At 43.1% G+C, this 15,227-nt stretch overlaps 2 protein-coding genes across 4 annotated transcripts in view; one reads left to right on the plus strand and one right to left on the minus strand.

Annotated features, from left to right (window-relative positions):
• The window catches only part of LOC147736850 (uncharacterized), an 86,750-nt gene that overhangs the window by 57,711 nt on the left and 13,812 nt on the right, over positions 1-15,227 (plus strand). The window lies entirely within an intron of this gene.
• LOC147736851 (zinc finger BED domain-containing protein 5-like) lies at positions 7,269-9,113 on the minus strand. The gene has a single exon (XM_086952710.1). It carries the CDS (start codon positions 9,111-9,113, stop codon positions 7,269-7,271), a length of 1,845 nt encoding a protein of 614 aa, XP_086808836.1.

The following is a 15,227-nucleotide window of genomic DNA, read 5'->3' on the forward strand; positions in this document are numbered from 1 at the left end:
ACAAAGTCCTTGCCTGGCGCATCACATAGTTTGCACATTTTTGATCCTTTATATCGCCAAAGTGGTTTGTCTGACAGAGACGGTAGATCACCTAGGCGCATGGCCAATAGTTTTTTCTTAAGATGCACCAGATAGTTTAGCTGAAGGTAAGTTGCCGGTAGCAATGGGCTCGCCGTGAAAATATACTTTTATCAACTAACAAATTAAATTTTGCCGCTTTATTCATGGCCTGACAAAACGTAGGATGCGACAAGTTCAAGTCCCACAAATCACCCGCATTGGTTAGTTGTAAAGATGAGAACAGATATTTATTGTAACTTGAATTGTCATCGTTGGACACAGCTTCCCATAACGCGCTGACTAGAGGGCTAGATTGATTATTTTGTATTTTGTGCATGGTTTTAATGAACTGGTACCTTCTTGCTATGTTTGGCTGTGTTAGTCCAAATTCCAAACGAATTTGGGCTGGGGAGGCATTACCGGGCAAATGAAATACCTGTTTGTATTGTATGTTTTGATTTGTAATCTGTCTAACATTTTGGAATCCCTACCATGCATCACCATACTTGCATAGGTTAGAGAGGGAAGCAATTTTGCGTTAATTACAGAGAGAAGTGGTTGGTAGGAGGGACCTCTAGTTTTTATGGAGCAAGCTGTATGCGTGTATTAAAGCATGGTTCTTCCTGACCACAAACTGCTGATGGGCATGACAGTTAACATTTTTATCAAAATTAAAACCCAATTAATTATAGGTACTGACTTCTTCTATGGTTACATTATCCAACTTGATCTTTAAAGAGACACAGAGATTGTTCCCAATAAGCATGGATTTTGTTAAGTTTTGTATACGCCGCTGTTTCTTTGATCAATCCTTGAAGTCCGATTTCTCTATGACTCAGCAGCACAATGTCATCAGTGTATGCTAGATGGGATCTCGTCAGTGGACGTAACCTTGGAGCATGTGAGTTAACTAGATCCAGGTGGGTAGTCAAATCTGCCATAAATAGGTTAAACAGATGTGGAGCTAGCACACACCCTTCCTTAAGACCCCTTGTGTTTGGTATTTTCCTTGATAGTTTGGTCCTGTCCCCTACCTTGATTTGAATCCTTGTTTCAGTATATAATAATTCAATTGATCTTAAAAAAATTCTTGTATACCCAACGTCTTAATTTAGCCCATAGGAGGGGTCGATCCACCCGATCAAAAGCATCTTTCAGATCTATAAAGCAGAGTTGTAATTTTTTCTTTAGGCGTTTGCTTTTTTCCACAATTAGTGCTACTGTTAACATATTAATTGAGGTACCATACCCTTTCCGGAAGCCTGTTTAATGGGGTGGAATCAGATTCTTAGCATTTGACCTCTCTATTAGATCTTCCAATATTATTGATGCATAATAGTTTGCTTCGTAGTCAATAAGGGCTATTAATCTGTAATTAGATGGTTTTGTTTTGTCTGCACCCTTAAAGATGGGGTTTATTATAGATCCCCTCCAACCATCTGGAATCATATCTGTATTTTCCACCTCTTTAAATAGTGGCATTATTGGATTGGCCCAATATTTTGGGTCCAATTTAAATATGGCCTGTGGGATGCCATTTGATCCTGGGGCACTGTCACTTCTTCCTGATTTAATAACATTTTCGACTCTAGTAAGCGTACACGATGTATCATCTAAAGTGGGTACAAGCTCATGATATGGCAATATTTAATCCTGATTTCTAACCCACGTTCAGTAGTTTTCTTAATTTTGTTGTTTTTATTTACTTTCAGCTGTTCTTCATCAATAAAGTTTTTTTAGATACGCAACCCAATCTTCCTCTGTAACATTCGATGATGCTATTACTTTGTGAGTCTTGTTTAAATCATTTATTGTTTTCCAAAATGCTTTGACATTTGACTGTTTGCAATTGTAAACCAACTTTTCCCAGAACTCATCTGTTGTTGTTCTTTTTTCTTACCAAACGTTTTTCTTAAATTCCTTCTTAAGTTGTTTTAACTTGCCCCATGCATCTGGTTGGTTTCCTTGTTTTTTTACCTTCCTTATTTCTCTTCTCAGGCCCTTTTTTAGCTCTTCGATTTTCTGTAATGATGGGTGAATATAGATTTTGGTCCGTCTCAATGTTGAATTTGATTTCGGTTTAGTTACTTAAATCACAAATTTGATCCAGGCATTTAATACGGTGGAAGATAACGATATACTATCCTCCAGTATTGTTTTGGCTTTGCCTGCGAGTTCCGGAAGTCGATTAGATGACCAATTCACTAGTTTGTGGGTAGTTACTGGACTTCCCTCATCGATTGTTGGAACGGACTGGAATCTGTCCAGATGTATGTTTATTGCTATTTGCTGAATTGAATGATCGCTATCCGTTGTGCACTTAATTTTAAACGTGCTTAGTTGTTGGATTAGTGGCAAGGAAAGAATAGTATAGTCAATGACAGACCCCAAAGTTGGTCCATAATGTGTTAAACTTGGTGGATTATCATCGAGTGTTCTCCCGTTGATTACTCTCAAACCTAAATGTTCTAGAGTGGTGACCAATTCCTTACCTACTTTATTAGGTTTCCTCCATGGATGGGCCGTTTGATGATTTAACCAACCAAATTTCATTTTTTACTGTTAGCTGGTCGTCTTCGTCTGGTGTAAAAATAAGATGGGTATTGAAAAAAGATGTTTAGCAGTGTTTTCATAATTTTTAAAAGATCTTCATTACCAAATCTCGGGTCCCTTGCCCACAACAATATTTCCATGACCGTTAGTGGTGTTTCTATCCCCAATTTTTGCATCAAAATTTGTTCCACTTTCTGCCAACATAATGAAAGTTCAGGGCATGTAACGAACATATGTTGTATGTCTGCCGCATATTACTCGCACCTTGGACATTTTGTCCTATCATTTGCCTGATTATTTAATGACCATTTTGGAATTCGACCCAAGTGTAATATAATAAGCAGATTGTACGGAACTGTTGAATTCGCAAACTGGAAGAATGTACTACCCTAACAATTTTACTTAGTGAATATGTTATATTTTTAGCTGAGACTGGTGTCCCCGTAATTCTAGTCCAACGGGCAGCTATTCTTGGGCTATCCTCCAATCTGTGACCACATAAGGTTTCATATGCTCTGCTAATCATAGATTTATCATTAGAACCATATTAACAGTCCCATATATCTGAATGGGATAGATTCACCAGTTTCAGATGATTAACAAAATAGTCATGAATCTGTATATATTTAAACTGCATATTATCCGTAAGCTTATAGACAATCTGCATTTTACCGAAATTCATAAAACCACCATAGTCGTATAGGTCCCTGTTGTACACAGAAAGTCCAGTAGCGAGGTATACAAAACAGGATAGCATTGTTATTCAGGCTTAAGTTCCAGGTTACGTTCAGGATAAGAAGATGAGTAGATGGAAATGTAAACCCCACCAGGAGCAACCTCCCTGTCGCTCAGCCTGCCTGCCTGCCCTCAACTGCCACTCTACACTCAAGCCATGCACCCAAAAATTCCATGAGGTCATCAGGCATTCTAGCACACATACTAGCTGAGCAACAGGGAAGACACCACCAGAGTAATGAAAGGCATAAGTCACTTAACAGTCTCCTAGGCATGTTACCCCATAATTGATCCAGCGATTACTTGCCGGGTGCTTGCCAACCCTGGATTACCCAAAAGGGGTAATTTTCTATTCACAAATGTCAAGCCATACTTAAGAGCGATTGCACACCATATTGTTATGCCCTCGTGAATCATCTTAAATTGAACCCTTTTAGAATAGTTTGGGTCACTAGTTCTAAACAAAAATAAATTGCTCTCTGCTGACAATATAAATTTGTGATAGTAGGTGCTTTTCTCAGAGTGAATAAAGCTACGGAGGCGACCAAAAAAAGCAGCCCAAAAATAAATTCTAAAATCCGGGAAGTTTAGACCCCATGGCTAAAGGGGAGTTTTTAACAGATCCAGAACTTTTCTCGCTTTTTTATAGCCCCAAATAAAACTGCTGAGAATCCCGTCTAATCGCTTTAAAAAAACCTAGACAATCACAACGGAACAGATCTAAACAGGTACAGAAATTTGGGCAGAATCTTCATATTTATGTTGTTTATACTCCCTATAATACCAATAGGCAGCATATGCCAATTCTTAAATGATTTAGCCGTCTCCTTCAGCAGAGTCTCGTAATTTAAAGGAATTATTCCTTCAATCTGTGCCGCCATCTTTACTCCCAAATATATAGCAGTTGAACAAACCCCTGTATCGGAAGCGCTAATTTATAGTTCAGTAGGATCTGAGTCTTGTTGATATTCAGTTTGTACCCAGATATCAAACCGAACTTTTGCGCTTCATCTGTAATCACTTGGATAGCCCCCTGCAGGTCCATTGAGAACACAGCTATGTCATCGGCATATTCAATGACTTTAAGGGAGTTATCCCTAAGCGAGAAGGGGTGGATTAGCTGCTGATTTTGGAGGATTGAAACAAAAGGCTCTATATAAAGAGCAAATAAAAGTGGTGATAGGGGGCACCCTTGCCAGGTGCCCCGGAGAATCGAAAAAGCAATTGATTGTAAACCTGCATACATTAATTTAGCCCTGGGTTTATCATATAGAGATTTTATCCAAGGGAGATATTGCCCCTTAATGTCGAAAGCGTCAAGTATGGCCCACAAGAAGTCCCACCCCACTCAGTCGAATGCTTTCTCAGCATCTAACAATATCATACCGAGTGATGTTGACTGTATTTTTGCTGCATCGAAAGCAGAGACAGCCATATTCACATGTGCAGTTGTGTCTCTCCCTTGAATAAAGCAATGCTGGTAAGGCAACCCCATACTAGGTAACACTAGAGATAATCGATTCGCTAGTATTTTTTCAAAAATCTTTGCGTCTGTGTTAATGAGTAATATCGGCCGATACGACCCGTACTCATCTGCCTTTTTATTCTTTTTAGAGAAAAAAATGATTTGCGTTACTTTACATGAGTCAGGAGCCCTGCCTTCTTCACCAATAAATCCTATAACCTGACTAAGTGATATCAATAGTTTCTCCATAAATTGCTTATAAAATTCCAAAGGAATGGTATCGTCTCCTGCTGCTTTGCCTTATGGTAGGAAAGTAATTGCTAACCTTATCTCTTCCATTGTTATGTCCCTAGCTAGAGAATTGGTTATTTCCGCCTCCATACTTAACACGGGATTATCTTGTATATAATTATATATTCCCTCTTCCTTTGGCTAATTATCCAGAGTATATAGCTCTTGGTAATAAGCCACACATTGTTCCAATATTTGATTTGGGCGTTCATATAATTTATTATCGATCCCCTTAAACTTCTTTATAGTTGTCTTGGCCCTGTCATCAGCTACTCTAAAAGCTAAAGCTAAAATCTTACCTATCTTTTCCCCAGACTCATACTGCGAAAGACGATAATTATTCAGTTTCACTATACTCCTCTCCCTGAATGTCTTTTTCAGTGCTGATCTAAGATCTACTAGTTTGCACCCCAGCTCGTCTTGGTTTTGATGGCCTCTGGTAACTGCCTCTATATGATCATTTTCTATCTTCCGTATTTCCTATTTAGTTGCTTCCAATTTCGTTTTCTGCTCTGTTTTGTCTCAAAATAAATTGCTGGACAAATCCTCTAGTTGTTGCCTTAACCCCTTCGATGCTCATGACGAGCTCAGCTCGTCATGAGGCACGGTTGAGCTGTGCTTATGACGAGCTGAGCTCGTCATGAACAATGGGAAAGCTCACAAAGAAGCACAGGAGGGGAAAACCCATAGCAGCCAAGGTGTTTAAATCTGTCCCATACTACTATGGGAGAGGCTGATCCTATGTTAATTTCAAAGAACTCCTTAAGTTGTTTCTTAATCTTAGTTGTAAACCCTTCATCTGTCCGCAAATATCTGGGAAAGGAGAAAGTTCGAGAGCTTTTATGCTCGGGGGAGATTTTAAGCGTGAAAAGAACATGGTTATGGTCTGACTTTACCCTCAGACATATTTCCATATTGCTGAACCATAAGATATTGTCTGATGCCCAAGCCATATCAATTCTTAAATATAGCTTATGAGGGGCAGAGTAGTACGTATAACCTGCTATATTGGGATAGAGGGTCCTCCAAACATCCTTGATTGCCAGCAAACGCCCCAGCTCCCATATAGCTGCCCGGGTTTTCCTCATCATTTGAATAGCCCCTCTCCTTGTAGTGTCTACTCCATAATCCACCCGCTCCCCTTGCCAATTTAGTAACTCCAAAGTCACTGCCTCTATTATAGTAGGATCGTCTACGTTTGGGTCGTAGAGTGAACAAAACACATACTTTTCACCGACTATTTTCACCTGCGCGATAGCCCATCTACCCCCTTTATCAGACTATGTCCTACAAATTTCTGCTCCAAATCGGTTACTCTTCAAAATAGCTACCCCCCGAATAGACCTAGTTTGCGCCGAGCTAACTATCACTTCATAACCTAAATGTCTCAGAAAACCTCTATCTTTGTAAGAAAGGTGTGTTTCTCACAGCATAACAATCTAGGGGTTATACATTTTAAGTTCTTCTGCTACTAACTGTCTCTTAATCTTGCTGTTGAGACCAACCACATTCCATGCTAAGCACTTTATCACTGCCATCCTAGCATTAATTCCTCCCTGCTTTTTCTATTATTTACCTCCATTAGCTTTTGAATATTTTTTTGATTACTTTGTTGCTTACTTTCCATCTTAGATATGCACTTGCTTTTTTCCACCTTTATCCCTACAATTGTGTTGACTTTTTCCCCTTTAACACACCACCCTCCACCTCTCGCCCCCGCAAACTAAAGGAGGAATCAACCCCTTCCTGTTGCTGCCAGTGCTCTGGAAACTGGAAACCTGCAGCCATGATGGCCACCAAGTAGTCACAATCCCCTAAGTCAGTGGTTCCCAAACTTTTTTGACCCGTGGCTCCCTTGACCTAATCGGCAGTTAGCCGTGGCTCCCCACAATTTTTTTTTTTTTACCGGTGGACGGGATGCAAGCCCGACATCGGGAGTACTTCCAGTTGTCTTCCTTAAAGTAATTGAGACGCAATGAAGGTATTATAATGATGATATTAGTAACAAAATAAGAAGATAAGTTGTTTAATAAAAACTTGTTAAGTGAGAAACAATACAAGACTTTTTTGGACCACACAACAGTAGTTTGAAAAAGATATTTTATTATACAGAAGTTTTTAATGACCAGGAAAAACAACAGAGTCCGAATTTACCTTGCAAATCCTAGTGAGATGGATGTGCTTGTTTTCCCTTACATAGCTCTTGATATCTCGGAGTTATTTTTGAGATCGCAACACGCATTTCCTTTTCAAGGTTAATTTTTGCCCTATATTTGGACTTTATTACTGCAACTGCTGAAAAACCAGCTTCACAAAGGTATGAAGTAGCAAACGGGATCAAAACATGCAGGGCTCTCTTGCTTATCTTTGGGTATTCCTCCCCAGCTTGGCACCAGAACTCAAACAGTGACTGAGACTGGAACCTTGCTTTCAATGCTAAGTCACTTGCAACATCAATAAGCTGTTCTACTTCCTCATTGTTGAGATGCTGAGGTATCTCAGCATTGAAAGGGTTGCTCACCCATTTTATTGGCTCCACTTCATCCTCTGGAAAATATTTGTCAAGGTAAAAACGCAGTTGAGACAAATACAGAACAAAAACTGTCTGCAGTTCCTCCTTTAACACCATTCCATTCTCCTTCAGAAACTGGTCCAATGAAGGAAACCATTTATAGTCACCCTTACTTACACAGCTTTTCCAAAGGATCACCTTGTTCTTAAAGCCTGAAACTTTGCCTGACAGTTGCAAGATGTTAGTGTTATTGCCTTGCAAGGACTTGTTCAGTTCATTCAGTTTTTCAAATAGATCAGAAAGAAAACCCATTTGTATTAGAAAGTCTGCATCAATAAATTTGTCAGCAAAACAATGTTCATCATCATGTAAATAGGAGTATATTTCATTCCTCAGCTCATACACTCTAAGCAGGGAATTACCAAGAGACAGCCACCTAGAGCTGCTGTAGAACAAGAGGCATGAGTGGTCGGCACCCATGTCCTCACACAGTTTAGCAAAGAATCGTGCTTTCATTGGTCTTGTTTTAATATGATTTACCACTTTGATTACTATTTTCAAAATACCATGCAGTTCTTCACTGAGGTTTCCTGCTGCCAGTGTTTCTCGGTGTATTATACAGTGTGTCCAAACAGCATTGGGCGCTTTAGATCGTATGCGAGCTTGAAGTCCTTGGTAGCATCCTGCCATTGAACGACCCCCATCTGTACAAACTCCAACACATCTCTCCCAGTCAATTTGATTATGTTGCATAAAATCATCCACAACTACAAACAAGTCTTGACCTGTAGTTCCACCTTTGATTTCTTTACAGAACAACAAATCCTCAACAATTTGTTTTTCGTGAACAAACCGGACATAGCAAATAAGATGGGTGTCTTTGTGGTTGTCTGTTGCCTCATCCAACTGGAGCGCAAAGTCTTTTCCTCTTAGATTACAGATGAGCTGATCATTAATATCTTCAGCCATATCATTTATCCTCCGGCTGACAGTATTATTAGAAAGAGGCACTTTCAGCAGCTGTTTACCCGCATCTTCGCCGACCATGTTTGTTACCATTTTAACAGCAGCAGGCAAAATCAGCTCTTCTGCAATTGTGTGGGGTTTTTTACTCTGTGCAACTAGATAGGCCACTTGATATGAGGACAGGAGGGCATTACTATTCATTTTGGTTTGTTTAGAGAATATGGACTTTTGTAGTTTGGCTTCTGCAACTTTTCTTACAAAAAATTCCCTTGGCTTTCCGACCACATTTGGGTGAAGACTTTCAAGATGCCGCTTAAGTTTACTTGGAAGCATGGATTCCAGAGCCAAAACTTTTAAACAGATTGCACATTGAGGACGGTCCTCATTATTAACCTGAACACACGTGAAACCATAATCCAGATACCCGTCATCATACTTTCTGTACTTGGCCTTTCGTTTCCCGTCATCTTTGTCAGAAGAACCTCCAACTTCACTTTGCGCAGATGAACTTGAAATTAGAAATCTCTTCATTGTCAATCAGAAAGATGGAAATCCGTTCCACGTGTCTGAATTATTCAGATGGAGGGGCCTTTCTATCTGTAAAGTTCCTGGTCTTCTTTTCCTTTGCTCAAGTATTTCCAGGTTTCTTCCGGGTCTCATCCAGTCTCCACGGTATAATAAGTCTGAAGTACAAAACATCCAGGTAAGACAAGTATATGAAGAACAAAAGTGATCCTCTTTGTAATGATGGATCTATTATTGATGTCAATTTCCAATAGCAGCACGTGATGATGATGACAATTTGGATTAATTATTCTTATTGGTACCCCACACAGACAGAAAGAGCATTCAGTTTTGTAATGAAATCTAAGATGGCACATTTTTGCAAACAATGAAGAAAGCCAAATTGCAGCTAATGTGTACATCAGACTGATTTGTAACACCAAAGACCACACTTCAACAATTCCTGGGCCCAGCCAAGGACATATCACAGTAGTACAGAGTACGCTATAGAACGGACATATAGTTTCTAATCCAAATCAGTCTAGAGATAACAGCACTACCTGCATCAACTTTGGTGAAAGACTACAGCAACTTTGAAAGTAAGCATACTGCATTTACCAGGATGCAATGGGATGAACTCTGCTGGGACGAAAGGCAAATGCTGCAAAGCACAAATAATTTCTTCAAAAGCTAAACAGGCAAAACCAATTTTGTCTACATGTGTTCGGGAGCCACCGCCTCTTCCCAGGCCTTTAAAACTGACCTCAAAGTTCGCCTCCTTCAAAGACGCTTCCAAATGTAACTCACACCCTCTCTATTATCCTAAGGAAGACCTTCAAGTACAGAAAATTATTTTCTCCATGACTGTGGAAGTGCCTTCCCAGTGTGTTCTTGTGTTTTGAGTGTCTGCCATTTATTGCAGTATTATCCTTCTACCTGTGTTTGGTACTCTTTTGTAACATGCATATGTCACTTTTCTCTTGTAACACTGTTTGCTACCGCTTACATTTTGTTTGCTTTAGATACTTGCACAAGTGCCACCATTGCCTACATAACGTTTGTTCTTGTGCTTGAGTGTCTGCCATTATTGCAGTATTATACCTCTACTTGTAGTTTGTAACTTGCACACATGTCACTTTTCCCCCCTGTAATGTACCTTTTGCTACCTCTTGTATTTTGTTTGCTCATATTACTGCTTCATGTAACTTAACGTTTGCTTTTGTAATTTGGTCAGTTGTAATTTTCTCATGTATCCCAACAGTCAGCTCAGGTCTGCCTCTCTTAGGAAGGTTGAGATACCTACATTTTGAAAAGGCAGGTGAGGGGGCAGTCCTTTCTAGTTGTCGCTAACTATTCACATTGCAAGTCTTTCCTTCCATGCTGCCGTTTGCAAGCAGTTGAAAACCTGGCTCTTCTGTGATGGATAGGTCTGGTGTCCTGTCTTGCAGTCATTCTTACTCTTTGCTAGCGCTTTGACGCACTTGGGTGTAACACGCTCTATAAATTCTCAAAGTACAAATAAAAAATCTGTGCGGTGGCCTGCTTGGTGATACCTCCATCTCCTTTAACCTTACCGTGTCCACATAAAAGGCAAAACCTAGGGTTGCTAGCAGAAAAGCTGCAGGTGCCCCTACCGTTCCATTCTTAAATAAATACATTTCCCCAGTTCAGAGACCCACCCACCCATCAACTTTGAAGAGTTCAGTTGAGACATAAAAACATAATTGATTCAAGACCAGCCATCAATAAACAAGGTCATATTCAAAAGCAACATGATCGGTCGGCCCCTTAATTTATCTCCACAGTTCTGTATTTGTTCTAGTTTCAAGTTAACTAATTTTCATAGAGCTTGAGAGAAGCAGTCATCGCTCTGTACTGTGCTAGAGTGGCTCGGACGTGTCAGGAAACTTTCCAACTCAAATGGTTCGCATGCCCCGATTTTGAGTAATATGATACTGCCTGTGGCCCAAGTCCATATGCCTGTAATTACAGCCTATTCCCGTCATTTTAGGAGTTGGACTGTTGCATTTATTCTAACGGACATATTCGTTAAATATGTAACCATAACGCCACACATACAATAAAAAAAATCCCCTTGTTGCATGAGCACGCCATAGAATCAAAACAACGCAGGTAAAAAGAAAATAATTTAACACACAGCAAGCACAGGATGTACATTAAAATATAAACATATGTGACAAATTTACGGCTAAAGAACTTCCTGCCAGGGTCTGAGAAGAAGGGAACAATCAGACAGAGAGACGCTTACTTACCGAGTTGAAAAGGGTCCTACGGGGCGAGGCACGGCAGGGCAGGGCACAACACGGGGGCCACCAGGAACGATTCCGTCGCCGCTCCAAAGCAGGGGCAACACCGGGGGCACCAGCAAAGTTTCACCGACGCTCCAATGCAGGGGCAACACGGGGGCCACCAGGAACGATTACATCGACGCTCCAAAGCAGGGGCAACACGGGGGGCACCAGCAATGATTCACCGACGCTCCAAAGCAGGGGCAACACGGGGGCCACAAGGAACGATTCGGCGACGCTCCAAAGCAGGGCGCAACACGGGGGGCACCAGGAACGTTGCAGCGACGCTCCAAAGCAGGGCACAAGACGGGGGGTTCACCAGCGGGTCACCAGCTTAAGTACAAACACGTACGTACGTGCGTACGTACACAGGAAGCGTATGGCGGCAGTGTGCTGGGCCAAACCATTATCAAGGCGCTATTTTAAACACCCCCCACCCCCCTCCCGGCCTGCAATCCGTATGTCCCATGTCCTGTCCTGTCCTGTGTGGCGTCGCGGCGCCCCTGGCTGCTAATCACAGCACACCAGGGCGCCGCGGCGCACAGTTTGGGAACCGCTGCCCTAAGTCAATTAGCCGGAGAGAAAAAAAAAACATACGAGGTGGCTGAGTCTTCTGCAATCTGAGCGACAGTAAAAAAGAAAGAGGAAAAAAAAAGGGGAATAAGAACCAGTTTAATGCAACAAGGATGATTAGGATAGCTAGCCACGAACAAAGAGGAGCCAGCTTATCCTTTTTAACTAGTTTTGGGCCTTAACATTACAGCTACTAATCCCTTCTCAATCTTTAGCAGTCCCCTCTTTCTGCCATTTTAATAACACCTCCTTTGCCTCAAGTTCAGACGTAAAAGATAACATTTGGCCACTCCTGATGATCTTCAGGTGAGCTGGCTCCTGTAAAAAAAGCATGTGCCCCTATCAAGTCAAGTCAAGTTTAAATTTGTATAGCGCACTACTCACCCAGAGAGTCTCAAGGCGCTTGAGGGAGGGGGGAGCTTTACTTATCAAATATCCATGTTTTTAGTTGTTTTCTGAAGGAGAGGTGGTTCTGTGTAAGGCGGAGGTGGGTGGGGAGAGAATTCCAGGTCTTGGCCGCTAAGTAGGAGAAGGATCTCCCCCCCTCCCCCCCCCCCATGGTGGATCTTTGGGTGCGTGGAATTGCGGCGAGGGCTTGATTGGACGATCGAAGTTGGCAGGTGGGGGTGTAAAAGGACAGACGCGTGTTGAGGTATTCGGGTCCTAGCTCGTAGAGGGCTTTGTGTGCGTGGGTGAGGAGGCGGAACGTTATTCTCTTGTTGACGGGGAGCCAGTGGAGGTCTTTCAGCTGACCTGAAATGTGAGCTTGGGGGGGATGTCGAGGATGAGTCTGGCTGAGGCGTTTTGGATGTGTTGGAGTTTTTTCTGTGGTTCCGGTGTAAAGGGTGTTTCCATAGTCCAGTCGGCTTGTGACCAGTGCATGGGTGACGGTCTTTCTTGTTTCGGTGGGGATCCAATGGAAGATTTTTTTGAGCATACCTAGTATGTTGAAGCATGATGATGAGACGGCGTTGACTTGTCTGGTCATCGTGAGGGAGGAGTCCAGAATGAAGCCCAGGTTACGTGCGTGGTCCGTTGGTATGGGTGCGGTTCCCAGGGCCGGTGGCCACCATGAGTCGTCCCAGGCGGAGGGGGATGATCCTAAGATGAGGACTTCAGTTTTGTCCGAGTTCAGTTTTAAACGGCTGTTCTTCATCCACTCGGCTACTTATTTCATCCCTTCGTATAGGTTGGTTTTGGCGGTGTTTGGGTCATTGGTGAGGGAGAGGATCAGCTGGGTGTCGTCTGCGTAGGAGATAATGTTGAGGTTGTGTTGGCGCGCAATGGATGCGAGGGGACTCATGCATACGTTGAAGAGGGTGGGACTGAGTGAAGATCCTTGGGGTACGCCGCAGATGACTTTGGTGGCGTCTGATCTAAAAGGGGGGAGGCAGACTCTCTGGGTTCTTCCGGCGAGTAACGAGATTATCCAGTCTAATGCTTTTCCTTGTATTCCGACGTTGCTGAGGCGTTGTATAAGGGTGCTATGATAGACTGTTTCGAAGGCTGCAGAGAGGTCAAGTAGGATGAGGGCAGCTGTTTCTCCGTTGTCTAGTAGAGTTCGAATGTCGTCTGTTGCTGCGATGAGGGCGGTCTCGGTGCTGTGTTTGGCTCCGAAGCCAGACTGTGAAGGGTCGAGGGATTTGTTGGATTCGAGGAAGGCGGCGAGTTGGCTGTTGACGGCTTTCTCAATGACTTTGGCAGGGAAAGGGAGGAGCGAAATGGGGCGGTAGTTCTTAAGTTCAGTGGGGTCTGCTGTAGGTTTCTTCAAGAGGGCGCTGAGTTCGGCATGTTTCCAGCTTTCTGGGAAGGTAGCGCAGTTGATGACGTCTCTGAGATGGGGTGCGATAATGGAGTCTGCTTTTTTGAAAATGTGGTGGGGACATGGGTCGGTTGGCGATCCTGAGTGAATGGTGTTCATCAGGCTGATGGTGTCTTCAGTGGTGATTGGGTTCAAGGCGCAAAGGTTGTTGGAGGGGGGTTTTAGTTCGGAGGTGGGTGGGGTTGACTGGTCTCCAAAGCTGTTATGTATGTCAGCGATTTTGTTGTGGAAGAACGAGGCTAGAGAGTCGCAGAGGTCTTGGGAGGGAGTGATGTCGTTGGTGCCGGCGGTGGGGTTGGTGAACTCTTTGACGATGTTGAATAGTTCTTTGCTGTTGTGGGCATTGTTGTCGAGTCGATCCTTGAATGCTGATTTCTTGGTGGATCAGATCAGTTGATGGTGTTTACGGGTGGCGTTCTTGAAGGTGGCCAGGTTGTCAGTGGTTGGGTTTTTTTCGCCAGGCTTTCTCAAGGGTGCGACAGATCTTCTTGGATTTCTTAAGGTCATCATTAAACCAGGGGGCATTTTTGCTGCCTTGCTTGATTTGAGGGTTTTTCAGGGGTGCTAGTTCGTCAGCGCTGTGGGTGATCCATTGTGTAAGGTTGGTGGCTGCTTGGTTTGGGTCCGATGATTTTGCAGGAGGGTTTTGGTGAAGCGATTTGTGAAGAGCTGGTCGTGGTAATTTTGTTCCAGTTTCTCCGGGGAATTGGTTGTGGGTGGTTGTGGGTCGTAATCTTTTTGTAGTTGAAGTGAACGCAGCTGTGGTCCGTCCAATGGAGAGCTGTGGTGTGATTAAAGGAGATGTGCTTGCTGGAGGTGAACATTGGGTCGAGCGTGTGCCCGGCATAGTTGGTGGGGGTATCAACAAGTTGTTTGAGTTCGAGATTTGCGAGGTTGTCCAAAAGGGTGGTGGTGTTGCTGTCATTGTTCTTTTCCAGGTGGAAGTTGAGGTCTCCCAGTAGAATGTAGTCCTCAGAGGGGAGGGCGTGAGGGCTGATGAAGTCAGTGATGTCTCCGCTGAATTGTGTGCGGGGTCCGGGTGGTCCATAGATGAGGGTGCCTCTGAGTGTGGTGTTAGGGTCGGTGTGGATCTGGAAGTGAAGGTGTTCGGCGGTTGTGAGGTTGTCATTGGAGCTGGTAGTGATGCGGATGGTGTTCTTATGAACAATGGCGATTCCTCCTCCAGTTTGGTTGATGCGGTCCTTTCTGATGATTTTGTAGCCATCCGGGATGGCTATGGCGATGTTGGGCGTTGATGAGGTGTTCATCCAGGTTTCTGTAAGAAAGGCGACGTCCGGCGATGTGGTGACGAGTAGGTTCCAAAGTTCAATGGCGTGTCTGTGGACAGAGCGGGTGTTGAGCAGGATGCACTTCAGGTGGTTAGTGTCGGAGCTCTGTTTGGAGTCTGTGGGTTTGGTGTGGGTCCTGATGCAGTCG

Source organism: Lissotriton vulgaris, chromosome 1_2 (genome assembly GCF_964263255.1).
Source record: "Lissotriton vulgaris chromosome 1_2, aLisVul1.2, whole genome shotgun sequence".
NCBI lineage: Eukaryota > Metazoa > Chordata > Amphibia > Caudata > Salamandridae > Lissotriton > Lissotriton vulgaris.

Coding starts and splice junctions, on each gene's coding strand:
- LOC147736851 (XM_086952710.1), bottom strand. CDS start 9,113: ATGAAGAGATTTCTAATTTCAAGTTCATCTGCGCAAAGTGAAGTTGGA.